The 21,342-nt window shown below is 38.6% G+C and overlaps 1 protein-coding gene across 4 annotated transcripts in view; it reads left to right on the top strand.

Annotated features, from left to right (window-relative positions):
* Positions 1-15,971: 15,971 nt before the first annotated feature.
* LeuRS-m (Leucyl-tRNA synthetase, mitochondrial) overlaps positions 15,972-21,342 on the top strand; it is a 31,588-nt gene continuing 26,217 nt past the window's right edge. The window contains exons 1-3 of one of the 4 annotated variants that reach the window (XM_053781471.2): positions 15,972-16,099; positions 18,080-18,325; positions 19,941-20,026. In XM_053781471.2, the coding sequence (XP_053637446.1) occupies positions 18,218-18,325; positions 19,941-20,026 (194 nt within the window). In that variant the 5' untranslated portion in view covers positions 15,972-16,099; positions 18,080-18,217. Of the gene's footprint in view, positions 16,164-18,079; positions 18,326-19,940; positions 20,027-21,342 lie in introns of those variants that run through there. The other 3 variants (XM_053781470.2, XM_053781472.2, XM_053781473.2) reach the window with 3 other exon arrangements.

A 21,342-nucleotide genomic window follows, 5' to 3' on the forward strand; every position in this document is an offset into this window, starting at 1 on the left:
TAATAATAAAAAATTCCATGGCATTACATAGTACACATTACATTATATATTGCTGTCATACACGGACAAGCCTTTTAGCACACCATACCCTGCAGCGCTGTATAACCCTTATGGGTTTAGTGCTTGGTTATGATTATAATAACCTAGGTCTGGTGTTCTCCCTATGAATGAAATAATTCATAGTAAGGAGCATTGTATAAGTTAAGCAATTGAAGTAAGGGGTGTTAGTATTAGTAAAAAGAGAAAGTCTTAGTTGATCTATGAAGTCCTCGTAAAATGCTAGACTTTGAGAGTACGCTTAATCATTGTCAAGTCATTTGATACTGGTGAGAGGGTCTTGATCCAAGAAACTGGACCACACCTCCCTTTGGATTGAACTTGATTGCCTTCCATCACCCCAGGTGCTGTATGACCCTTGTAGGTTTAGCACTTCATTCTTTATTATAATAGTACGACTCCCTGTGGGTTTAGTTCCAGCGGCTGGGTTCGGTAAGTATATAAACCCGGAGTTACGGTGGAGGTAACTTCTCGACTCCTCGGTTTGACATTAATCCTTAATCCCATCAACAACTTTTTATTAAATCAAGCTAAGCCAGAAAGATACTTCACCACTGCCATTGTTGGAATGCAGATGTGCTGCCTCACGAAGTGGTGCTGCTGTATCTGCTGGCGTTAAGTTCTGGGGTCTTTCCTCAAGAAAGAGAAACGAGAACATGTACACGAGGCAGGTTTTAATAAGGCTTAAGTTGTGGCTGCCCTTAACCACAGTGGGTTTCTATACTGTATGCAACAACTAGAATTACTAGATGAAGAGATTAAAATATATATACCAAGGCAGGGTGGCCCAAAAAGAAAAACAGAAGTTTCTCTTTTTAAATTTATTAATTTATACAGGAGAAGCGGTTACTAGCCCCTTGCTCCCACCATTTTAGTCGCCTCTTACAACACGCATGGCTTACGGAGGAAGAATTCTGTTCCACTTCCCCATGGAGATAGGAAATAAACAAGAACAAGAACTAGAAAGAAAATAGCAGAAAACCCAGAGGGGTGTGTATATATATGCTTGGTTTAGAAAGACATGTAAGCAAGGTTTATACCATATGTATGCTTGTACATGTATGTACTCACCTAATTGTGGTTGCAGGGGTCGAGACTCAGCTCCTGGCCCCGCCTCTTCACTGATCCTACTAGGTCCTCTCCCTCTCTGCTTCCTGAGCTTTGTCATACCTCTTCTTAAAACTATGTATGGTTCCTGCCTCCACTACTTCACTTGCTAGGCTATTCCACTTCCTGACGACTCTATGACTGAAGAAATACTTCCTCACGTCCCTGTGACTCGTCTGAGTCTTCAGCTTCCAGTTGTGACCCCTTGTTTCTGTGTCCCCTCTCTGGAACATCCTATCTCTGTCCACCTTGTCTATTCCCCGCAGTATCTTGTATGTCGTTATCATGTCTCCCCTGACCCTTCTGTCTTCCAGCGTCGTCAGTCTGATTTCCCCCAACCTTTCCTCGTACGACATTCCCCTGAGCTCTGGGACTAGCCTTGTTGCAAACCTATGTACCTTCTCTAACTTCTTGACATGCTTGACCAGGTGTGGGTTCCAGACTGGTGCTGCATACTCCAGTATGGGCCTAACATACACAGTGTACAGTGTCTTGAATGATTCCTTATTAAAGTATCGGAATGCTATTCTCAGGTTTGCCAGGCGCCTGTATGCTGCAGCAGTTATTTGGTTGATGTGTGCCTCCGGTGACGTGCTCGGAGTTATGGTCACCCCAAGGTCTTTCTCCCTGAGTGAGGTCTGTAGTCTTTGTCCACCTAGCCTATACTCTGTGTGCGGTCTTCTTTGCCCCTCCCCAATCTTCATGACTTTGCATTTGGCAGGGTTGAATTCGAGAAGCCAGTTTCTGGACCACATGTCCAGCCTGTCCAGGTCTCTTTGCAGTCCTGCAGGGCTGCAGTCTTTGCAGTCCTGCAGGGCTGCAGTCTTTGCAGCCCTGCCTGTGTAGTGTGACCTAAGTGTAAGTAGAAGTAGCAAGACATACATGAAATCTTGCATGTTTATGAGACAAAAAAAGGACACCAGCAATCCTACCATCTTGTAAAACAATTACAGGCTTTCGTTTTACACTCACTTGGCAGGATGGTAGTACCTCCCTGGGCGGTTGCTGTCTACCAACCTACTCCCTAGGATATATATATATATATATATATATATATACAGTGGACCCCCGCTTAATGATCACCTCCAAATGCGACCAATTATGTAAGTGTATTTATGTAAGTGCGTTTGTATGTGTATGTTTGGGGGTCTGAAATGGACTAATCTACTTCACAATATTCCTTATGGGAAAAAATTCGGTCAGTACTGGCACCTGAACATACTACTGGAATGAAAAAAGTTCATTAACCGGGGGTCCACTGTATATATATCAATAACAAAACTGCGACTACCCAAGGACTTGAGCCCATGCTGCTTTAGCCCGCCTCGTGGTGGGCAAAAACTCATGATGCCTTAATCCACTGGACCATACAATCCTTAAGATAAGATAAGATTTCGTTTCGATTTTTAACCCCGGAGGGTTAGCCACCCAGGATAACCCAAGAAAGTCAGTGCGTCATCGAGGACTGTCTAACTTATTTCCATTGGGGTCCTCAATCTTGTCCCCCACACCAGTCGACTAACACCCAGGTACCTATTTGCTGCTAGGTGAACAGGACAACAGGTGTAAGGAAACGCATAGAAATGTTTCCACCCGCTGGGAATCGAACCTGGGCCCTCCGTGTGTGAAGCGAGAGGTTTAGCCACCAGGCCACCTTAAGAGCAGGGCATCCAGTGGAGCTGGATGTTGTACTCGCTACCCAAGGACACACGATGGTGTGGATGACTAGGCCAAAGCAGAATGGGCTCGAGTGCTTGGCAAGTCACAGTGTTGTTATTGATCGACACCACTTGTTCGTGGGAGACGGCCGACTTGTTGAAAAAAAAAAAAATATATATATATATATATATTATTATTATTATTATTATTATTATTATCACACTGGCCGATTCCCACCAAGGCAGGGTGGCCCGAAAAAGAAAAACTTTCACCATCATTCACTCCATCACTGTCTTGCCAGAAGGGTGTTTTACACTACAGTTTTTAAACTGCAACATTAACACCCCTCCTTCAGAGTGCAGGCACTGTACTTCCCATCTCCAGGACTCAAGTCCGGCCTGCTGGTTTCCCTGAACCCCTTCATAAATGTTACTTTGCTCACACTCCAACAGCACGTCAAGTATTAAAAACCATTTGTCTCCATTCACTCCTATCAAACACGCTCACGCATGCCTGCTGGAAGTCCAAGCCCCTCGCACACAAAACCTCCTTTACCCCCTCCCTCCAACCTTTCCTAGGCCGACCCCTACCCTGCCTTCCTTCCACTACAGACTGATACACTCTTGATGTTATTCTGTTTCGCTCCATTCTCTCCACATGTCCGAACCACCTCAACAACCCTTCCTCAGCCCTCTGGACAACAGTTTTGGTAATCCCGCACCTCCTCCTAACTTCCAAACTACGAATTCTCTGCATTATATTCACACCACACATTGCTCTCAGACATGACATCTCCACTGCCTCCAGCCTTCTCCTCGCTGCAACATTCATCACCCATGCTTCACACCCATATAAGAGCGTTGGTAAAACTATACTCTCATACATTCCCCTCTTTGCCTCCAAGGACAAAGTTCTTTGTCTCCACAGACTCCTAAGTGCACCACTCACCCTTTTCCCCTCATCAATTCTATGATTCACCTCATCTTTCATAGACCCATCCGCTGACACGTCCACTCCCAAATATCTGAATACATTCACCTCCTCCATACTCTCTCCCTCCAATCTGATATCCAATCTTTCATCACCTAATCTTTTTGTTATCCTCATAACCTTACTCTTTCCTGTATTCACTTTCAATTTTCTTCTTTTGAACACCCTACCAAATTCATCCACCAATCTCTGCAACTTCTCTTCAGAAACTCCCAAGAGCACAGTGTCATCAGCAAAGAGCAACTGTGACAACTCCCACTTTATGTGTGATTCTTTATCTTTTAACTCCACGCCTCTTGCCAAGACCCTCGCATTTACTTCTCTTACAACCCCATCTATAAATATATTAAACAACCACGGTGACATCACACATCCTTGTCTAAGGCCTACTTTTACTGGGAAATAATTTCCCTCTTTCCTACATACTCTAACTTGAGCCTCACTATCCTCGTAAAAACTCTTCACTGCTTTCAGTAACCTACCTCCTACACCATACACCTGCAACATCTGCCACATTGCCCCCCTATCCACCCTGTCATACGCCTTTTCCAAATCCATAAATGCCACAAAGACCTCTTTAGCCTTATCTAAATACTGTTCACTTATATGTTTCACTGTAAACACCTGGTCCACACACCCCCTACCTTTCCTAAAGCCTCCTTGTTCATCTGCTATCCTATTCTCCGTCTTACTCTTAATTCTTTCAATAATAACTCTACCATACACTTTGCCAGGTATACTCAACAGACTTATCCCCCTATAATTTTTGCACTCTCTTTTATCCCCTTTGCCTTTATACAAAGGAACTACGCATGCTCTCTGCCAATCCCTAGGTACCTTACCCTCTTCCATACATTTATTAAATAATTGCACCAACCACTCCAAAACTATATCCCCACCTGCTTTTAACATTTCTATCTTTATCCCATCAATCCCGGCTGCCTTACCCCTTCATTTTACCTACTGCCTCACGAACTTCCCCCACACTCACAACTGGCTCTTCCTCACTCCTACAAGATGTTGTTCCTCCTTGCCCTATACACGAAATCACAGCTTCCCTATCTTCATCAACATTTAACAATTCCTCAAAATATTCCCTCCATCTTCCCAATACCTCTAACTCTCCATTTAATAACTCTCCTCTCCATTTGTTCTCTAGGCTTTCTGAACTTGTTAATCTCACTCCAAAACTTTTTCTTATTTTCAACAAAATTTGTTGATAACATCTCACCCACTCTCTCATTTGCTCTCTTTTTACATTGCTTCACCACTCTCTTAACCTCTCTCTTTTTCTCCATATACTCTTCCCTCCTTGCATCACTTCTACTTTGTAAAAACTTCTCATATGCTAACTTTTTCTCCCTTACTACTCTCTTCACATCATCATTCCACCAATCGCTCCTCTTCCCTCCCGCACCCACTTTCCTGTAACCACAAACTTCTGCTGAACACTCTAACACTACATTTTTAAACCTACCCCATACCTTTTCGACCCCATTGCCTATGCTCTCATTATATATATATATATATATATATATATAATATATATATATAATATATATATATATATATATATATATATATATATATATATATATATATATATATATATATATATATATATATATATATATATATATATATATATAAATGTATGGTGTAGGAGGTAGGTTACTGAAAGCAGTGAAGAGTTTTTACGAGGATAGTGAGGCTCAAGTTAGAGTATGTAGGAAAGAGGGAAATTATTTCCCAGTAAAAGTAGGCCTTTATTTATTTATTTATTTATTTATTTATTTATTTATTTATTTCCAATTTGTGCACACATACAGAGGTACAAAAAAAATACAGATAAGAGCAGTATGCCAAAGCCACTTATACTATGCATAGCATTACGGGCTGGCTTAAAATTAACTTAAGATTAACTAAGCAATGATTATTATTATTATTATTATCAAAAAGAAGCGCTAAGCCACAAGGACTATACAGCGCTGCTACTAAGCAATGATGAAATCAGTGATAAAACATTAATGTAAACAGATAACTATAAAGCACAAGTGAGTATTACAAAGACAGGTCATATGGTTGCATTCAGTTAGGTAGTGATTCTGTTAGGTAGTGTATTTAAAAAATAATAAAGTTAGATTGGGTTTTAGGTTTAACATTTATGTGATATAATTGTGAGAAACATTTAAGATATACAATTTATAATGTTCAGTTATTCAGTATTTATTTGGTTTTGGGTGAGTAAGTAATCTTTGAGAAGAGACTTGAATTTATAAACAGGTTGTGTTTCTTTTATATTTACAGGTAATGAATTCCAGATTTTAGGGCCTTTTATGTGCATTGAGTTTTTGCATAGTGTGAGATGGACACGAGGAACATCAAAGAGTGATCTGTGCCTTGTGTTATGGTCATGTGTTCTGTTGAGGTTGGCAAGGAGATGTTTGAGGGGAGGGTTAATATCAGAGTTAAGTGTTCTATGTATGTAATAGGTGCAGTAATAAGTATGGATGTTTTGTATGGTGAGTAGGTTTAGTGTATTGAATATTGGTGGAGTGTGCTGCCTGTAGTGAGAATTTGTTATCATTCTAACTGCAGCCTTTTGTTGGGTAATTAGTGGTCTGAGATGGTTAATTGTTGTTGAGCCCCATGCACAAATTCCATAGGTGAGATAGGGGTAAATAAGAGAGTGATATAGGGCCAGGAGGGCTGACTGTGGAACATAGTACCGTATCTTCGATAGTATGCCTACAGTCTTGGAAATTTTCTTAGAAATTTGATGTATATGTGTATGAAATTTGAGTCTATTATCAAGGTGGATTCCTAAGAATTTTCCCTCTGTTAGTTTTGTGATAGGTGATCCATTTATCATTATGTTAAGAGGGACATCTGTAGCTCTGTTACCAAACTGAATGAAGTAGGTTTTGTCAATGTTTAGTGTAAGTTTGTTAGTCCTCATCCAGGTAGATATTTTCTGTAATTCGGTATTTACAGTATTGGCTAGCGTGACTGGGCTCGGGTGAGAGAAGACGTATGTAGTGTCATCTGCAAATAGTGTGGGTTTGAGTAATTGCGAAGCATTTGGAAGGTCATTTATGTATAGGAGAAAGAGAAGAGGGCCAAGGACACTTCCCTGTGGGACACCAACTGTAATTGGTTGTGCAGAAGAGTTTGCCCCATTTGCGTACACATATTGGCTTCTGTTGCTGAGGTAAGACTTGAGGTAGTTGAGGGAGTGCCCTCTTATACCATAGTGTGACAATTTTACGTGGAGCAAGTCATGGTCAACTGTATCAAAAGCTTTACGTAAGTCAATGAAGATCCCTAGTGGGACTTCTTTTTTCTCTATTGCAGTGTATATATGTTCTAGCATGTGTATAATAGCATCATTAGTATTTTTATTAGGCCTGAATCCAAATTGGCAGGGGTTGAGTATGTTTTGGGAGATAAGGTAGGAGTAGATTCGTTTATGAATTAATTTTTCGAAGATTTTTGAGAGAGGGTGTAAGTTGGATATTGGCCTATAGTTATTCAACTCTGTTTGGTCTCCTCCTTTGTGGATCGGGGTGACCCTTGCTATTTTGAGTACTGTAGGGAAGGTGGAGGATTCAATGGATTTGTTAAAGAGTGTTGCAATGATTGGTGATAGCACTTGTGACACTTTTTTGTATATAAGGGGTGGTAAGGTATTTAAATCTCCTGCCTTGTTTTTTAGTGCGTTGATAATAAGGGAGACTTCGTATGGGTTAGTCGGAGCTAGGAACAGTGTGTTCGGGTAGTTGCCGGTGAGGTAGTCATTTGGTGGGGTATTTGAGCTTGGGATTTTATTGGCAAGGTTTTGTCCTATAGTGGAGAAGAAATCATTGAGTCTGTTTGCTGTTTCTGTTGGTGGGAGTTGGGGTTCATCTGTTTTTGCTAATTTTATTTCGCTATTTCGTGATATCTTTTTTGTTCCCATAATTTCTGATAGGGTTTTCCAGGTCTTTTTTATATCACCTCGTAAGTTGGATAATCTGTTCTCATAATACAATTTTTTTGCCCTTCTTATCAGGCTGGTTAGGATTGACGAGTAACGTTTTGTTTGGTCTCTGGTTATGTGACCCATTCTGTACTGTTTTTCATATTGGTGTTTTGTATTTATGGATTTGAGAATGCTGGGTGTTAGCCAGGGACTGTTCAGTCTCTTTGCTGTCATCTGTTTAGTTTTTTTAGGGCAGTGCTTGTTATAGAGGTATTGGGTTTTTTTTAGAAAATTATTAATACATTCGTCAATATCTGTATAGGTTTCTAGCTCAGTGTGCCAATCAATGTTTGCTATTGCTGTTGTGAAGTTATTAATGGCTGCCTCATTGTGAAGTCTGAAGGTGACTTTAGTAGTGTCTTGGGGTAGTTTACCAAGAGTTGTTATGAGGAAAGTAGGGTAGTGGTCTGTGGTATTATCTGTAATTATGCCTGATTTTAAAGGGGATATGGTGTTGGTCCAGATGTGGTCAAGTAGGGAAACACTAGTCTCTGTAACTCTTGTAGGTTTTGTTACTGTTGGTAGTAACATACAGTTACTCATTGTGTTTGTGAATTCAGTAACGTGTGGGTCCTGGTCTTGCAGGAGATTTATATTGAAGTCACCTGAGAGTAGTAAGTGATCTTTGTTCATGCGTGCATCAGTTATCATACTTCCTAGATTTTGACTAAATTGGCTAATGTTTGACTGTGGAACTCTGTAGATGTTTATCAATGTGAGAGGTTTTTGTAGGTACTTTGATTTGAATTTAGCTATTATATATTCCCCATGTTCATCCCTTGTGCAAGTATTAGTGATACATTCTAGTTGGTCTGAGTAGTATATGGCTGTGCCACCCCCTTGTTGATCTGGCCTACAGTTGTGTATGGCTGTGTAACCAGGAATGGCATAGACATCTGTACTATCAGGCTTTAGCCAGGTTTCAGTTAGTGTAATGATGGACATATTGGCATGTAAGGAATTTAGTAATGCTATGAGGTCATCGTAATGCTTGCTTAAAGATCTGATATTGTAGTTAAATATAGTTATGTTGTTGTTGGCACTGAGAAGTGCCTTTGATTGTTCTGCAGTGTAGTAATTACAGTTACTGTTTGATTCATTTAAGTCATTAAATAAGAGGTTGGTATCAGGATCAATGCTTGTAATCATAAGATTTGTAGTGAATCTATAGTTTGAATTAAGTATAAAACAAAGTAAATAGTCTTAAGCTAAAAAATAGCACCTGGATTATTTAACAAATGTAAAATAATGAGCTAAGGGACTAATACAAATAAAGTGATGATCAAATAGTGGAGCTTGGGAATATGATAGTAGGTAGTACTATAAAGGTAATTTTTTAAAGTTAGAATTATAGTATAAAATTATAATATAAAAGGGACTAATATAGGTTGTGGTGACCAATAAAGTGGTAATCAAAAAAATGAGCTTTGGAATATAATGGCAAAATTGTGAACTTATTCTACTTTAGCACCTAAGAATAGCACCTTGATTATTTTAACAATTGTGAATATATAAACTAGGATAGTTATATAAAGCTAAAATAAAGGAGAAAACATATAAGGGACTAAAATTAAGTAATGGTAAGCAAAGTTAAATGGGCAGATGGTAGGAATTATAATATAAACTTATAATATGAAAATACAATTTGAAATGGTACTTGCAATTGCACTAGAGTCTGGTATAGGTTGTTGACAAGATCAAGATTATACCTAGATTTAAATTGACAAAATAAAATTCACAATTAAAGTACCAAAAGAATAATAGTAAAAAAATAACAATGGTAATGTCTTGATTATAATATGATAGTAAGAGGGTAGACAGGTACACAGGTACAAGGGATAATATAAAGGTTGGGGTTGAATATAAAAACTTGAAAATTTGGCTACAAAATGTTATGAGAAGTAAAAAATAATGTTTAATGTACAAAATTAAAATTGACTGGTAGTAAATATGGTGTTTAATAAAATTTTAGTAAGTAATAATGATTACAAAAAAGTGAAAAAGTAATGTTTATTTCATTCAATATTGCACTGGTAGTTATACTTGAGGTTATATGGCAGTACAAGGTAATTAAGAGTAATCTAGGATAGTAAATGTGGTATTAAAACAGGTAAAGGTAATTAGACAAGTAATGGTTATTAAATGTCAAAATTGTTAAGAGTAAATTGAAATTTTAGTAAAAATGATATTTATTAATTTTAGTAAGTAATATCAATTGATAGTATTTAAAAAAAAAAAATATGAGGTAGTAATATGGACAGAGAAAGTATCAATTCAGCTAATGTTTAAGCGAACAATAGTAAATAACAAAATCACATAAGGTGACCTATGCTTACTAGTAAAATCACAAAATGAGGTAGTTGATTAATTAATTACTAAGAGATTGTACAATGAAATTTGAACAATAATGGAGCAAAACGTACACTACACTACGTAGGCTTTTTAGTTGGACATTGTTTAGTTATTCTCTGTAAGATTGGTATCCCTGAGAAATCGTGATAGATCATTCTCGTTCGTGATTGTGTACAGTTGACCTACATTTGTTTTCCTAACTAGAATTTTCCCATCCCGTGTGAAGCATTGGTGTATTGTGTCATTATTCTCTCGCTTAAGTTTTCTGACTCTATACAGGAGGATGTGTGATGTCACCGTGGTTGTTTAATATATTTATAGATGGGGTGGTAAGAGAAGTAAATGCGAGGGTCTTGGCAAGAGGCGTGGAGTTAAAAGATAAAGAATCACACACAAAGTGGGAGTTGTCACAGCTGCTCTTTGCTGATGACACTGTGCTCTTGGGAGATTCTGAAGAGAAGTTGCAGAGATTGGTGGATGAATTTGGTAGGGTGTGCAAAAGAAGAAAATTAAAGGTGAATACAGGAAAGAGTAAGGTTATGAGGATAACAAAAAGATTAGGTGATGAAAGATTGAATATCAGATTGGAGGGAGAGAGTATGGAGGAGGTGAATGTATTCAGATATTTGGGAGTGGACGTGTCAGCGGATGGGTCTATGAAAGATGAGGTGAATCATAGAATTGATGAGGGAAAAAGAGTGAGTGGTGCACTTAGGAGTCTGTGGAGACAAAGAACTTTGTCCTTGGAGGCAAAGAGGGGAATGTATGAGAGTATAGTTTTACCAACGCTCTTATATGGGTGTGAAGCATGGGTGATGAATGTTGCAGCGAGGAGAAGGCTGGAGGCAGTGGAGATGTCATGTCTGAGGGCAATGTGTGGTGTGAATATAATGCAGAGAATTCGTAGTTTGGAAGTTAGGAGGAGGTGCGGGATTACCAAAACTGTTGTCCAGAGGGCTGAGGAAGGGTTGTTGAGGAGGTTCGGACATGTGGAGAGAATGGAGCGAAACAGAATAACTTCAAGAGTGTATCAGTCTGTAGTGGAAGGAAGGCGGGGTAGGGGTCGGCCTAGGAAAGGTTGGAGGGAGGGGGTAAAGGAGGTTTTGTGTGCGAGGGGCTTGGACTTCCAGCAGGCATGCGTGAACGTGTTTGATAGGAGTGAATGGAGACAAATGGTTTTTAATACTTGACGTGCTGTTGGAGTGTGAGCAAAGTAACATTTATGAAGGGGTTCAGGGAAACCGGCAGGCCGGACTTGAGTCCTGGAGATGGGAAGTACAGTGCCTGCACTCTGAAGGAGGGGTGTTAATGTTGCAGTTTAAAAACTGTAGTGTAAAGCACCCTTCTGGCAAGACAGTGATGGAGTGAATGATGGTGAAAGTTTTTCTTTTTCGGGCCACCCTGCCTTGGTGGGAATCGGCCAGTGTGATAATAATATATATATATATATATATATATATATATATATATATATATATATATATATATATATATATATATATATATATATATATATATATATATCTGGAGTTTATCTGGAGAGAGTTCAGGGGGTCAACGCCCCCGCGGCCCGGTCTGTGACCAGGCCTCCTTAGGTCAGTGTCCCAGGATGCGACCCACACCAGTCGACTAACACCCAGGTACCCATTTTACTGATGGGGAACATAGACAACAGGTGGAAAGAAACACGTCCAATGTTTCTACTCTGGCTGGGAATCGAACCCAGGCCCTCACCGTGTGAAGCGAGAGCGTTAACCACCAGGCCACCAGAGCCCCATGTATATATATATATATATACATACAAAACAACCACTCTGAAAGAATAGAGAAATTCCAAGCGCTTTCGTGACTACTCACATTATCAAGGAACTATGAAAGTAAAGCATCCAAGGAAGCTATATAAGGGGTCTGGCCAGCACCTCACTATCAGATCCCACAACGGTTAAACACCTGACGCGCGCCGGCCCAACTGGACAGGTCCTTTGCACAACTCACCCACAAACTATTCTACCCAAGAAAATTAAAAAAATTTTATTTGTCCAGTGTATTATTAAATTCTTCCCAAATTCTATTAATTATAAATGGATCTAATTTATATAAACCAAAGGAAATATTCATATTATTGTCAAAACTGCTTTTTATGAAACAAGATTCAATTATATTCCTGTCGACCATGGACTTGCTTGATACTACTTTCTCAACTTTTTGAAAATCAATTGGATGGTTAAAATCTCTTACATGAATAAATAGAGCATTGGAATCTTGTCCAGTTCTAATGCTATATTTATGTTGTTTAAATCTTAGTTCGAGATTTTTACCAGTCTGACCGTAATAAACTTTATCGCAAATTTTACAAAGAATCTTAGACACATCCATCAGCATTTTGGGGGGAATTCTTTATCAAAAGTTTTTTTACTGTATCAAGATTTTTGAATACAACTTTAATATTAAAAGTCTTAAGAAGAGAAGGCATATCAACCAAGTTTTCATGGTAAGGGAGAACCAACATATTTTTAGTTGAATAAGGCTGGTTGTCCCTTTTTGGATTGTAAAAAGTATTTCTAGCAACTTTAAAAGATTTATCAATTACATTTCTTGGGTATTTTAAATCATTACCTATTTCATAAATTTTGGATATTTCCTCATCTATAAATAACAAAAAGGCACAATACCGTGACTGGAATTGTAAGCTTCTCTCTTTTATGTGCGGGTTATTTGTGTATTCCTCATCTATGAACTCAGGACTACAAATTCGTAAAGCTCTCAAAAACATTGATGAGAAAACAGACTTTATCTTGATGCGAGGAATAATAGTGGACAAAGGAACAGTTATTTGTAGGTTTTCTGTAAATTTTAAATTTGAATTCATTATTACCCTTAATAATTAAAACATCTAGAAAATGGCCCGGTGGCCTGGTGGCTAAAGCTCCCGCTTCACACACGGAGGGCCCGGGTTCGATTCCTGGCGGGTGGAAACATTTCGACACGTTTCCTTACACCTGTTGTCCTGTTCACCTAGCAGTAAATAGGTACCTGGGCGTTAGTCGACTGGTGTGGGTCGCATCCTGGGGGACAAGATTGAGGACCCCAATGGAAATAAGTTAGACAGTCCTCGATGACGCACTGACTTTCTTGGGTTATCCTGGGTGGCTAACCCTCCGGGGTTAAAAATCCGAACGAAATCTTATCTTATCTTATCTTCTTCAAACTCAACAGTAAAGTTTATAGAATGGGCTAAGCTATTTAATTTTCCAAGGAAATGGTGTATATCTACATTTTTGGGCATAAGACACAAAATATCATCAACATATCTGAACCATTTAGCTCTAATAGAGCTATATATATATATATATATATATATATATATATATATATATATATATATATATATATATATATATATATATATATATAAAAGCAATTAGGTATTAAGACTGTATTTCATTCTATATTATGTACAATTACATCATGAAGCAATTGTAAAATGCGAAATAACTAATATTCCTGGATTATTATTATTATAATCAAGGGGGAAGCGCTAAACCCGGAGGATTATACAGCGCCTGGGGGGGGAGATATGTGGAAGGCATTCAGGCTTAATTCGGGGAACTGGAGCACAGATCCAATTCCCTAAATCAAGAGCCCCTCACCAACATCAAGGAACGTTCCTTGAGAATATTCCTGGAAATATAAACACATATGCAGTATAATGTGATTCTTTATTGACTACGTTTCGCCCACACAGTGGGCTTTTTCAAGTCACAAACAGAACTACCTGGGGTGGAAGGAACGCGAGTATTTATAGTCAGGTTCAGAATGCTGAGGTCAGGTGGAGAATGCTGCATCTGATGATGTACCGAGTGGGGTTATAGAGTCTAAAATCTTGGGTAGCTTGGAAAGATTGGATAAGTTTGTGAGCAGACCTTCTACAGTGTTCTTATGTGGATAGCGATGAAGAAGTTTCTTGGCAAGTGGTTCAGCTATGTTATAGAAGCCACTATTCTGGTTGAAGTTGTCGGATATAGAAATAGTGGCTTCTATAACATAGCTGAACCACTTGCCAAGAAACTTCTTCATCGCTATCCCACATAAGAACACTGTAGAAGGTTGCTCACAAACTTAAACAATCTCCTTTCCAAGCTACCCAAGATTTTACTCTATAACCCCACTCGGTACATCATCAGATGCAGCATTCTCCACCTGACCTCAGCATTCTGAACCTGACTATAAATACTCGCGTTCCTTCCACCCCAGGTAGTTCTGTTTGTGGGTAAGACACATATGCAACAGTTAGAGATTGAGACACTTATGCAGCATATGGGAATGTAGATGAATGATTCAGAGAACCGACATGTTGATAAATTAGACACATGTGCAACATGTGCAACATCGACTCAAGGTTGAGGGACTGATTACCTCATTCTCCTCCTATTCTTCAAGATTCTCCTTTGTATGGACTGATGAAGCCACTGTGTGGCGAAACGTTTCCTCAATAAAGATACCCAAGAGTTGCATATGTGTCTAATTTATCAGCATATGGGAATCTTTATTCAGGAAACGTTTCGCCACACAGTGGCTTCATCAGTCCAATACAAAGAGGAAGGCGTAAGGAGAGGAGGAGAATGAGGTAATCAGTCCCTCAACCTGGAGTCGATGTGTTCAGTCCATCAATCTTGTAGAATGTACAGCATAGGGCCGTAGACGTGGCTTATATACTGTAGTGAGGTGACGTGAAGCAGATGGAGGCGGGGTCATAGTGGTACCATCCACTAGTCGAAGTAGGTCTTCGTCCAAAGGTTGAACAAGTGTTGAAGAATTCTTTGTAACAAGACCTACTTCGACTAGTGGATGGTACCACTATGACCCCGCCTCCATCTGCTTCACGTCACCTCACTACAGTATATAAGCCACGTCTACGGCCCTGAACACATCGACTCCAGGTTGAGGGACTGATTACCTCATTCTCCTCCTCTCCTTACGCCTTCCTCTTTGTATTGGACTGATGAAGCCACTGTGTGGCGAAACGTTTCCTGAATAAAGATTCCCATATGCTGCATAAGTGTCTCAATCTTCAACTTGTCGGTTTTTCAAACCATTCATCACAACTGTCAGACACTGCAGCATCATGGGATCTTGTTACAAAGAATTCTTCAACACTTGTTCAACCTTTGGACGAAGACCTACTTCGACTAGTGGATGGTACCACTATGACCCCGCCTCCATCTGCTTCACGTCACCTCACTACAGTATATAAGCCACGTCTACGGCCCTATGCTGTACATTCTACAAGATTGATGGACTGAACACATCGACTCCAGGTTGAGGGACTGATTACCTCATTCTCCTCCTCTCCTTACGCCTTCCTCTTTGTATTGGACTGATGAAGCCACTGTGTGGCGAAACGTTTCCTGAATAAAGATTCCCATATGCTGCATAAGTGTCTCAATCTTCAACTTGTCGGTTTTTCAAACCATTCATCGCAACAGTTAGACAACTTTATTCCGAAACGTTTCGCCTACACAGTAGGCTTCTTCAGTCGACTGAAGAAGCCTACTGTGTAGGACAACTAACTAACCGCTCTCCTCGGGCTTAGGCAAGAGGATCCATCTGAACTAATTGAGAACATTTTGTTTCTGTTTCTGTTTAAAACGGGAACTCCTGTTTTCTATTCCAAGGACCCCAGTAAAAATAAATCACTTTTTCTGACTTTTTTTTTTGTGCTACCTTAGGTAATCTACACATGTGCTGCCATGTCATGTATAATAATTTATTTAACTTTGTTTATGTGTACCAGTACCTGAACAAACTTAACCTTTACTTTCAATATTTGTTCCCCGGACACCGGGAAGCAGTGCTCAGTACGGCGAAAACTTTCATTGACCCTATAAACCCCAAATAATAATAATAATACTAGTAAGTGAAGAACAAGCTTTTGTTTAAAAACACCCGTGAGGGACATTATAGCACTGATATGTAAGTAAGTAAATTTATTTAGGCGCCGGCACACTTAAGTACAAGTATCGTACATAGGATAAATTACCTTGGATAACCCAAAAAAGTCAAATTGAGTTATTTGCGTTATCCATCCAGAGAAGAGTCTCCGCCAGTGATTTTAATAATAATAATATCATCATCATCAGTCATCATCATCATCTGCTAAACCCTAGGGATTATACAGCTCTTGTGGGGGACGATGGAAGGCCCGGTGGCCTGGTGGTTAAAGCTCCCGCTTCACACACGGAGGGCCCGGGTTCGATTCCCGGCGGGTGGAAACATTTCGACACGTTTCCTTACACCTGTTGTCCTGTTCACCTAGCAGCAAATAGGTACCTGGGTGTTAGTCGACTGGTGTGGGTCGCATCCTGGGGGACAAGATTAAGGACCCCAATGGAAATAAGTTAGACAGTCCTCGATGACGCACTGACTTTCTTGGGTTATCCTGGGTGGCTAACCCTCCGGGGTTAAAAATCCGAACGAAATCTTATCTTATCTTATCTTATCTTATTCAGGAACCCCTCAAGGAAGGTTCCTTGATGTTGGTGAGGGGCTCTTGATTTAGGGAATTGGATTTGTGCTCCAGTTCCCCGAATTAAGCCTGAATGCCTTCCACCCCCCCCAGGCGCTGTATAACACTCCGGGTTTAGCGCTTCCCCCTTGATTTTAATAATAATTCATTCAGGAAACTGGAGCACGGATCCAATTCTCTATATCAAGAGCCCCTCACCAGCATCAAGGAACCTCCCTTGAGAAGAATATGACTTAATGAAGCTCTGTTACTTCTGGAGGTGTTTTTGATGCTGGTGAGGGGTTCTTGATCCAAACTATTGGAGCTATCCTCCTCTTCCTGGATCATATCTCATTATCTCCTGTTACACAGTTGCTATGTGATCCCTGTTAGTATAGAGCTTTCCATGAATGCATCACTGCTGTATGACCCTAGTAGGTTTAGCACTTCTTTTTTATTATAATAATAATAATTTCCATGAATGTGCCAGTGTGATGCTTAGGCTCAGTGCTGTATGACCCTTGTGGGTTTAGTGCTTAGTTTTGATTATAATAATAATAATAATGCTTAGGCTTCAGTCATTATAAATGTTCAATAAAATTATCAGTTTCATGTTCAACTAACAATTTTCAAAACTAAAAACAAAAGAAAGGAGCACTGCAGTAGGCCTACTGGCCCATGCTGTAGTTTGTATTGTAATTTGTGATACTTGGCACTAAAAAAAAAAATCAAACCCAGCAATAAGTGAGTAGTTTGGCAAAAGCTTTACAGGTTCATCACTTTTATTTTAATAATAATATTAATAATAATAATAATATTTTTAATGGGCAACAGTTGAGATTGAATCTTTTCTAGGTATTCATATTTATTAAGGTTGGTGTAACTTAATAGACAATAATTACCCATGATAAATCATGTGGACCTGTCATGGGTGAGACATGGGAGTGTATATAAAATATTTAGCACGATTCTTCATGCTTTTTTTGAGAGATATGGCATTAAATGCCAAAGTGATGGAGACAGACTCATATGCAGCAAAATGCAATTGTTTATTAATGATGTTTTGCCCATTTTGCCCATTCATTGCGTGGGGCAAAATGTTATGGTGTATTTGTCTCTGTTAGTAAGTTTATTTAGGTACACGTCCACATAAGTTGCAGTATTATATTTGCTTAAAAACTACTGTTCTGTGACTTCATTAATAGTAACATATATCTAAATTACCTAGGATAACCCCCCAAAAAATGTCAGACAAAGTGACTTACTTTCTATCCTTTTTTTTTTTTGTCTTATCAATATGTAACTTTCCATTCATTAAGTTTATTTAGGTGCAGGTCCACATAAGTACAATTATCATACAAAGTAACATATTTCCTTTATTTCTTTAGGTATCATACCTGGATATTCTGACATCTGTTAAACAGGAGAGAAAATATAAATAGAGAAAATGCAAAACTAAATGAATGAGGTAAACTGTCTATTTAAATTATAAAAGTTGCCAAACAAGCAGACAACCAATTAAAAAGATGGAGAAGTTCAGTAAAATGGTAAAGCACTTGGTACAACGAAGGATCTTTACTGCACGGCCACACTGTAGACTTCTATTCAGCAAGACAGGAGTGTGGCCCCAGTGTGTAAGTATTGATGTGGAAATGAGAATGTATGTAAATAACACAATGTGGGCTATGGCATTTCATGTGAAGATGTTTCATCCACTAAGGACCTGGTGAATGAAACGTTTTCACAGTAAAACGCCATACTGGTAACTGCCATTGTGTCTTATTTATTTACTATCAGCATGCTCTGTCATTACATTACTGTCAGTGTGAGAGGTTGTAACACTAACAAGCCAATAAAAAACTACAGTAGTATTGAGAGTTCATGGTAAACCTAGGTGTATAGTGTATATAATTTATGTGATAATTTTGCTAGAGTAGTGTATTGGCAATAACTCTCACATGATACCTGCTTATGCTAAGCGAAAGTAAGCTCTTGTCTTATGGTTACTTCCAGTCCAGACTGAAGGTAGATACATTACCTGCATAGCCTAGGTGAGGGTAGATTCTTTGAAAACCTAGGGAAGGGTAATTCCTTGAAAACCTAGGTGAGGGTAGGTTCTCTGAAAACCTAGGTGCTTTCTTTGAAAACCTAAGTGTGGGTAGATTCTCTGAAAATCTAGGTGCTTTCTTTGAAAATCTAAGTAAGGGTAGATTCTTTGAAAACCTAGGTGAGGATAGATTCTTTGAAAACCTAGGTGCTTTCTTTGAATACCTAGGTAAGGATAAACTCTTTGAAAACCTAGGTGAGGGTAGATTTCTATCTGACTTAGGAATGCAAATTCCTATCTAGCTTAGGTGACAGTAGATTGATACCTAACCTAGGTGAGGGCATATTTTTGCCTAAAACAGGGAAACATAATGTTGAATAATATCATTGAGAGTACTATGGATTTCAGGCACTTATATAAGGTTAGATTTCTATGTACATTTATGTGATAAATAAAATGATGTTACAAAAATAGGTAACTCAGGATTAGTGATTTTCTGGTAGAATGCAGTAGAATATTTATATTAAGATTTCTCCAGAAATGTGATCAGTTGTAGTACTGTACTTTCGAGAAAGAGATAAAACTAATTGAACATTGCAAATTAATGCAGTATTTATGTAAAATTACATTTTTACTTAAAAAGTATAAATAGAAACTAAAAGTCATTAATTTTTTGAGAAACCTTTGGTTCCATGTCTTATCATGTCCATTATATTTGCTGTGCTCCTATTAAGTTTGATCTATTGAAAAAAATTATGTAAAGGATCACTATTCTTCAATAGGCTTTAGGATTTTTTGGCCTTCCTATTTTTCACTTTTTTCTTTCGGTTAGAAAAATCAGCATAAGTAATCTAGCCTAAAAAAACGGAAACAAGTTATGAAAGATTAGGCTTACAACTCAGTAGTTTATATATTATTCATTGACAAATGTTTCATCATAAGACAGTCTGAATGAATTGCTCTTTAAATGAACATTCTGAGCCATAAAAATCAGCTTCATTACTTGGTGCTATTGTAGCACTAGACCCCTCCTTTAGTTGGCTTACATTTTAAGAGTAAACCACAGCTATGGTCAGGCAGAATACATCATTGTTTTCATAATGACTAAGGCATCTCTGTGTAACTGATGATATACACAGATGGATTGTATATATATTACCATCTAAATAGACTTAATTTATTTCAATGATTTTAATTTTCAGGAGGAGGAATTGCCAACTGAGATCAAAAAGGAGGCAGAAGCTTATTGGAAAGAAAAAATTTATTCACAAGGGTCAGTTAAATGTGGGTGAGTATTTTAAGACCAAGAAACTGTGAAAATTAAAAAGTATTGTTGACAGCAAAGTTCACAGTATGAGCAGCATTTCTAGAGAAGTTTTTGAACCAAGAATGATTTCAGAGAGACACTAATTAAAAATATTTAAGGCAATGTCCTAAAATGGATGCTTTTGTAAAATTTGAATTTGAAGAGGTGTTGTGTATAGTTTTGAATACTTTATGGTTCTAAGAACCATTATTTGTTGTGATGATTATAGGTTTAAAATACATAGTTGACTGTTGTAAATTCCAATGTGCAAGTACCTTATGTGAGATAAGAGTAGGTAGGATTATAGTGTAATATAGCATTATTGTTGATAGAGTAGAAGAAATATTGTTTATAGTTACATTTCTGTCAGTTCATTAATGCCATGTTTTATTCTCTCCAGATAGGTTTATGTCACTGCCTTATCTACAGCATTCATATTCTCAGTGTCATCTGATCCTTCGTATTTTGATTTCTATAAATGCTTTCCAATGCATGGTCATCATGTCTTCCATTATTGCCTCTAGTTCCTTCAGCTTTTCCTTAGATTTATGTATACTGTTTTTTTTTTTTTTTTAACAAGTCGGCCGTCTCCCACTGAAGCAGGGTGACCCAGAAAGAAAGAAAATCCCCAAAAAGAAAATACTTTCATCATAATTCAACACTTTCACCTCACTCACACATAATCACTGTTTTTGCAGAGGTGCTCAGAATACAAAAATCTAGAAGCACATATGTATAAAGATACACAACATATCCCTCCAAACTGCCAATATCCCAAACTCCTCCTTTAAAGTGCAGGCATTGTGCGTCCCATTTCCGGTTTCCCTGAATCCCTTCACTCATACTCCAACAGCTCGTCAGGTCCCAAATACCATTCGTCTCCATTCACTCCTATCTAACATGCTCGTGCACGCTTGCTGGAAGTCCAAGCCCCTCACCCACAAAACCTCCTTTACCCCCTCCCTCCAACCTTTTTGAGGATGACCCCTCCCCCGCCTTCCTTCCCCTACAGATTTATACATTCTCCATGTCACTCTACTTTGAACCATTCTCTCTAAATGACCAAACCACCTCAACAACCCCTCTTCAGCCCTATGACTAATACTTTTATTAACTCCACACCTTCTCCTAATTTCCACACTCCAAATTTCCTGCATGATATTTACACCACACATTGCCCGTAGACAGGACATCTCCACTGCCCCCTCCATACCCCTCCTCCCCAATTTGATATCCAATTTTTCTTTATCTAAATCACTTGATACCCTTCATCACCTTACTCATTTCTATGTTCACTT

The sequence above is a fragment of the Cherax quadricarinatus genome, chromosome 53 (genome assembly GCF_038502225.1).
Source record: "Cherax quadricarinatus isolate ZL_2023a chromosome 53, ASM3850222v1, whole genome shotgun sequence".
NCBI classification, from domain to species: Eukaryota; Metazoa; Arthropoda; class Malacostraca; order Decapoda; family Parastacidae; genus Cherax; species Cherax quadricarinatus.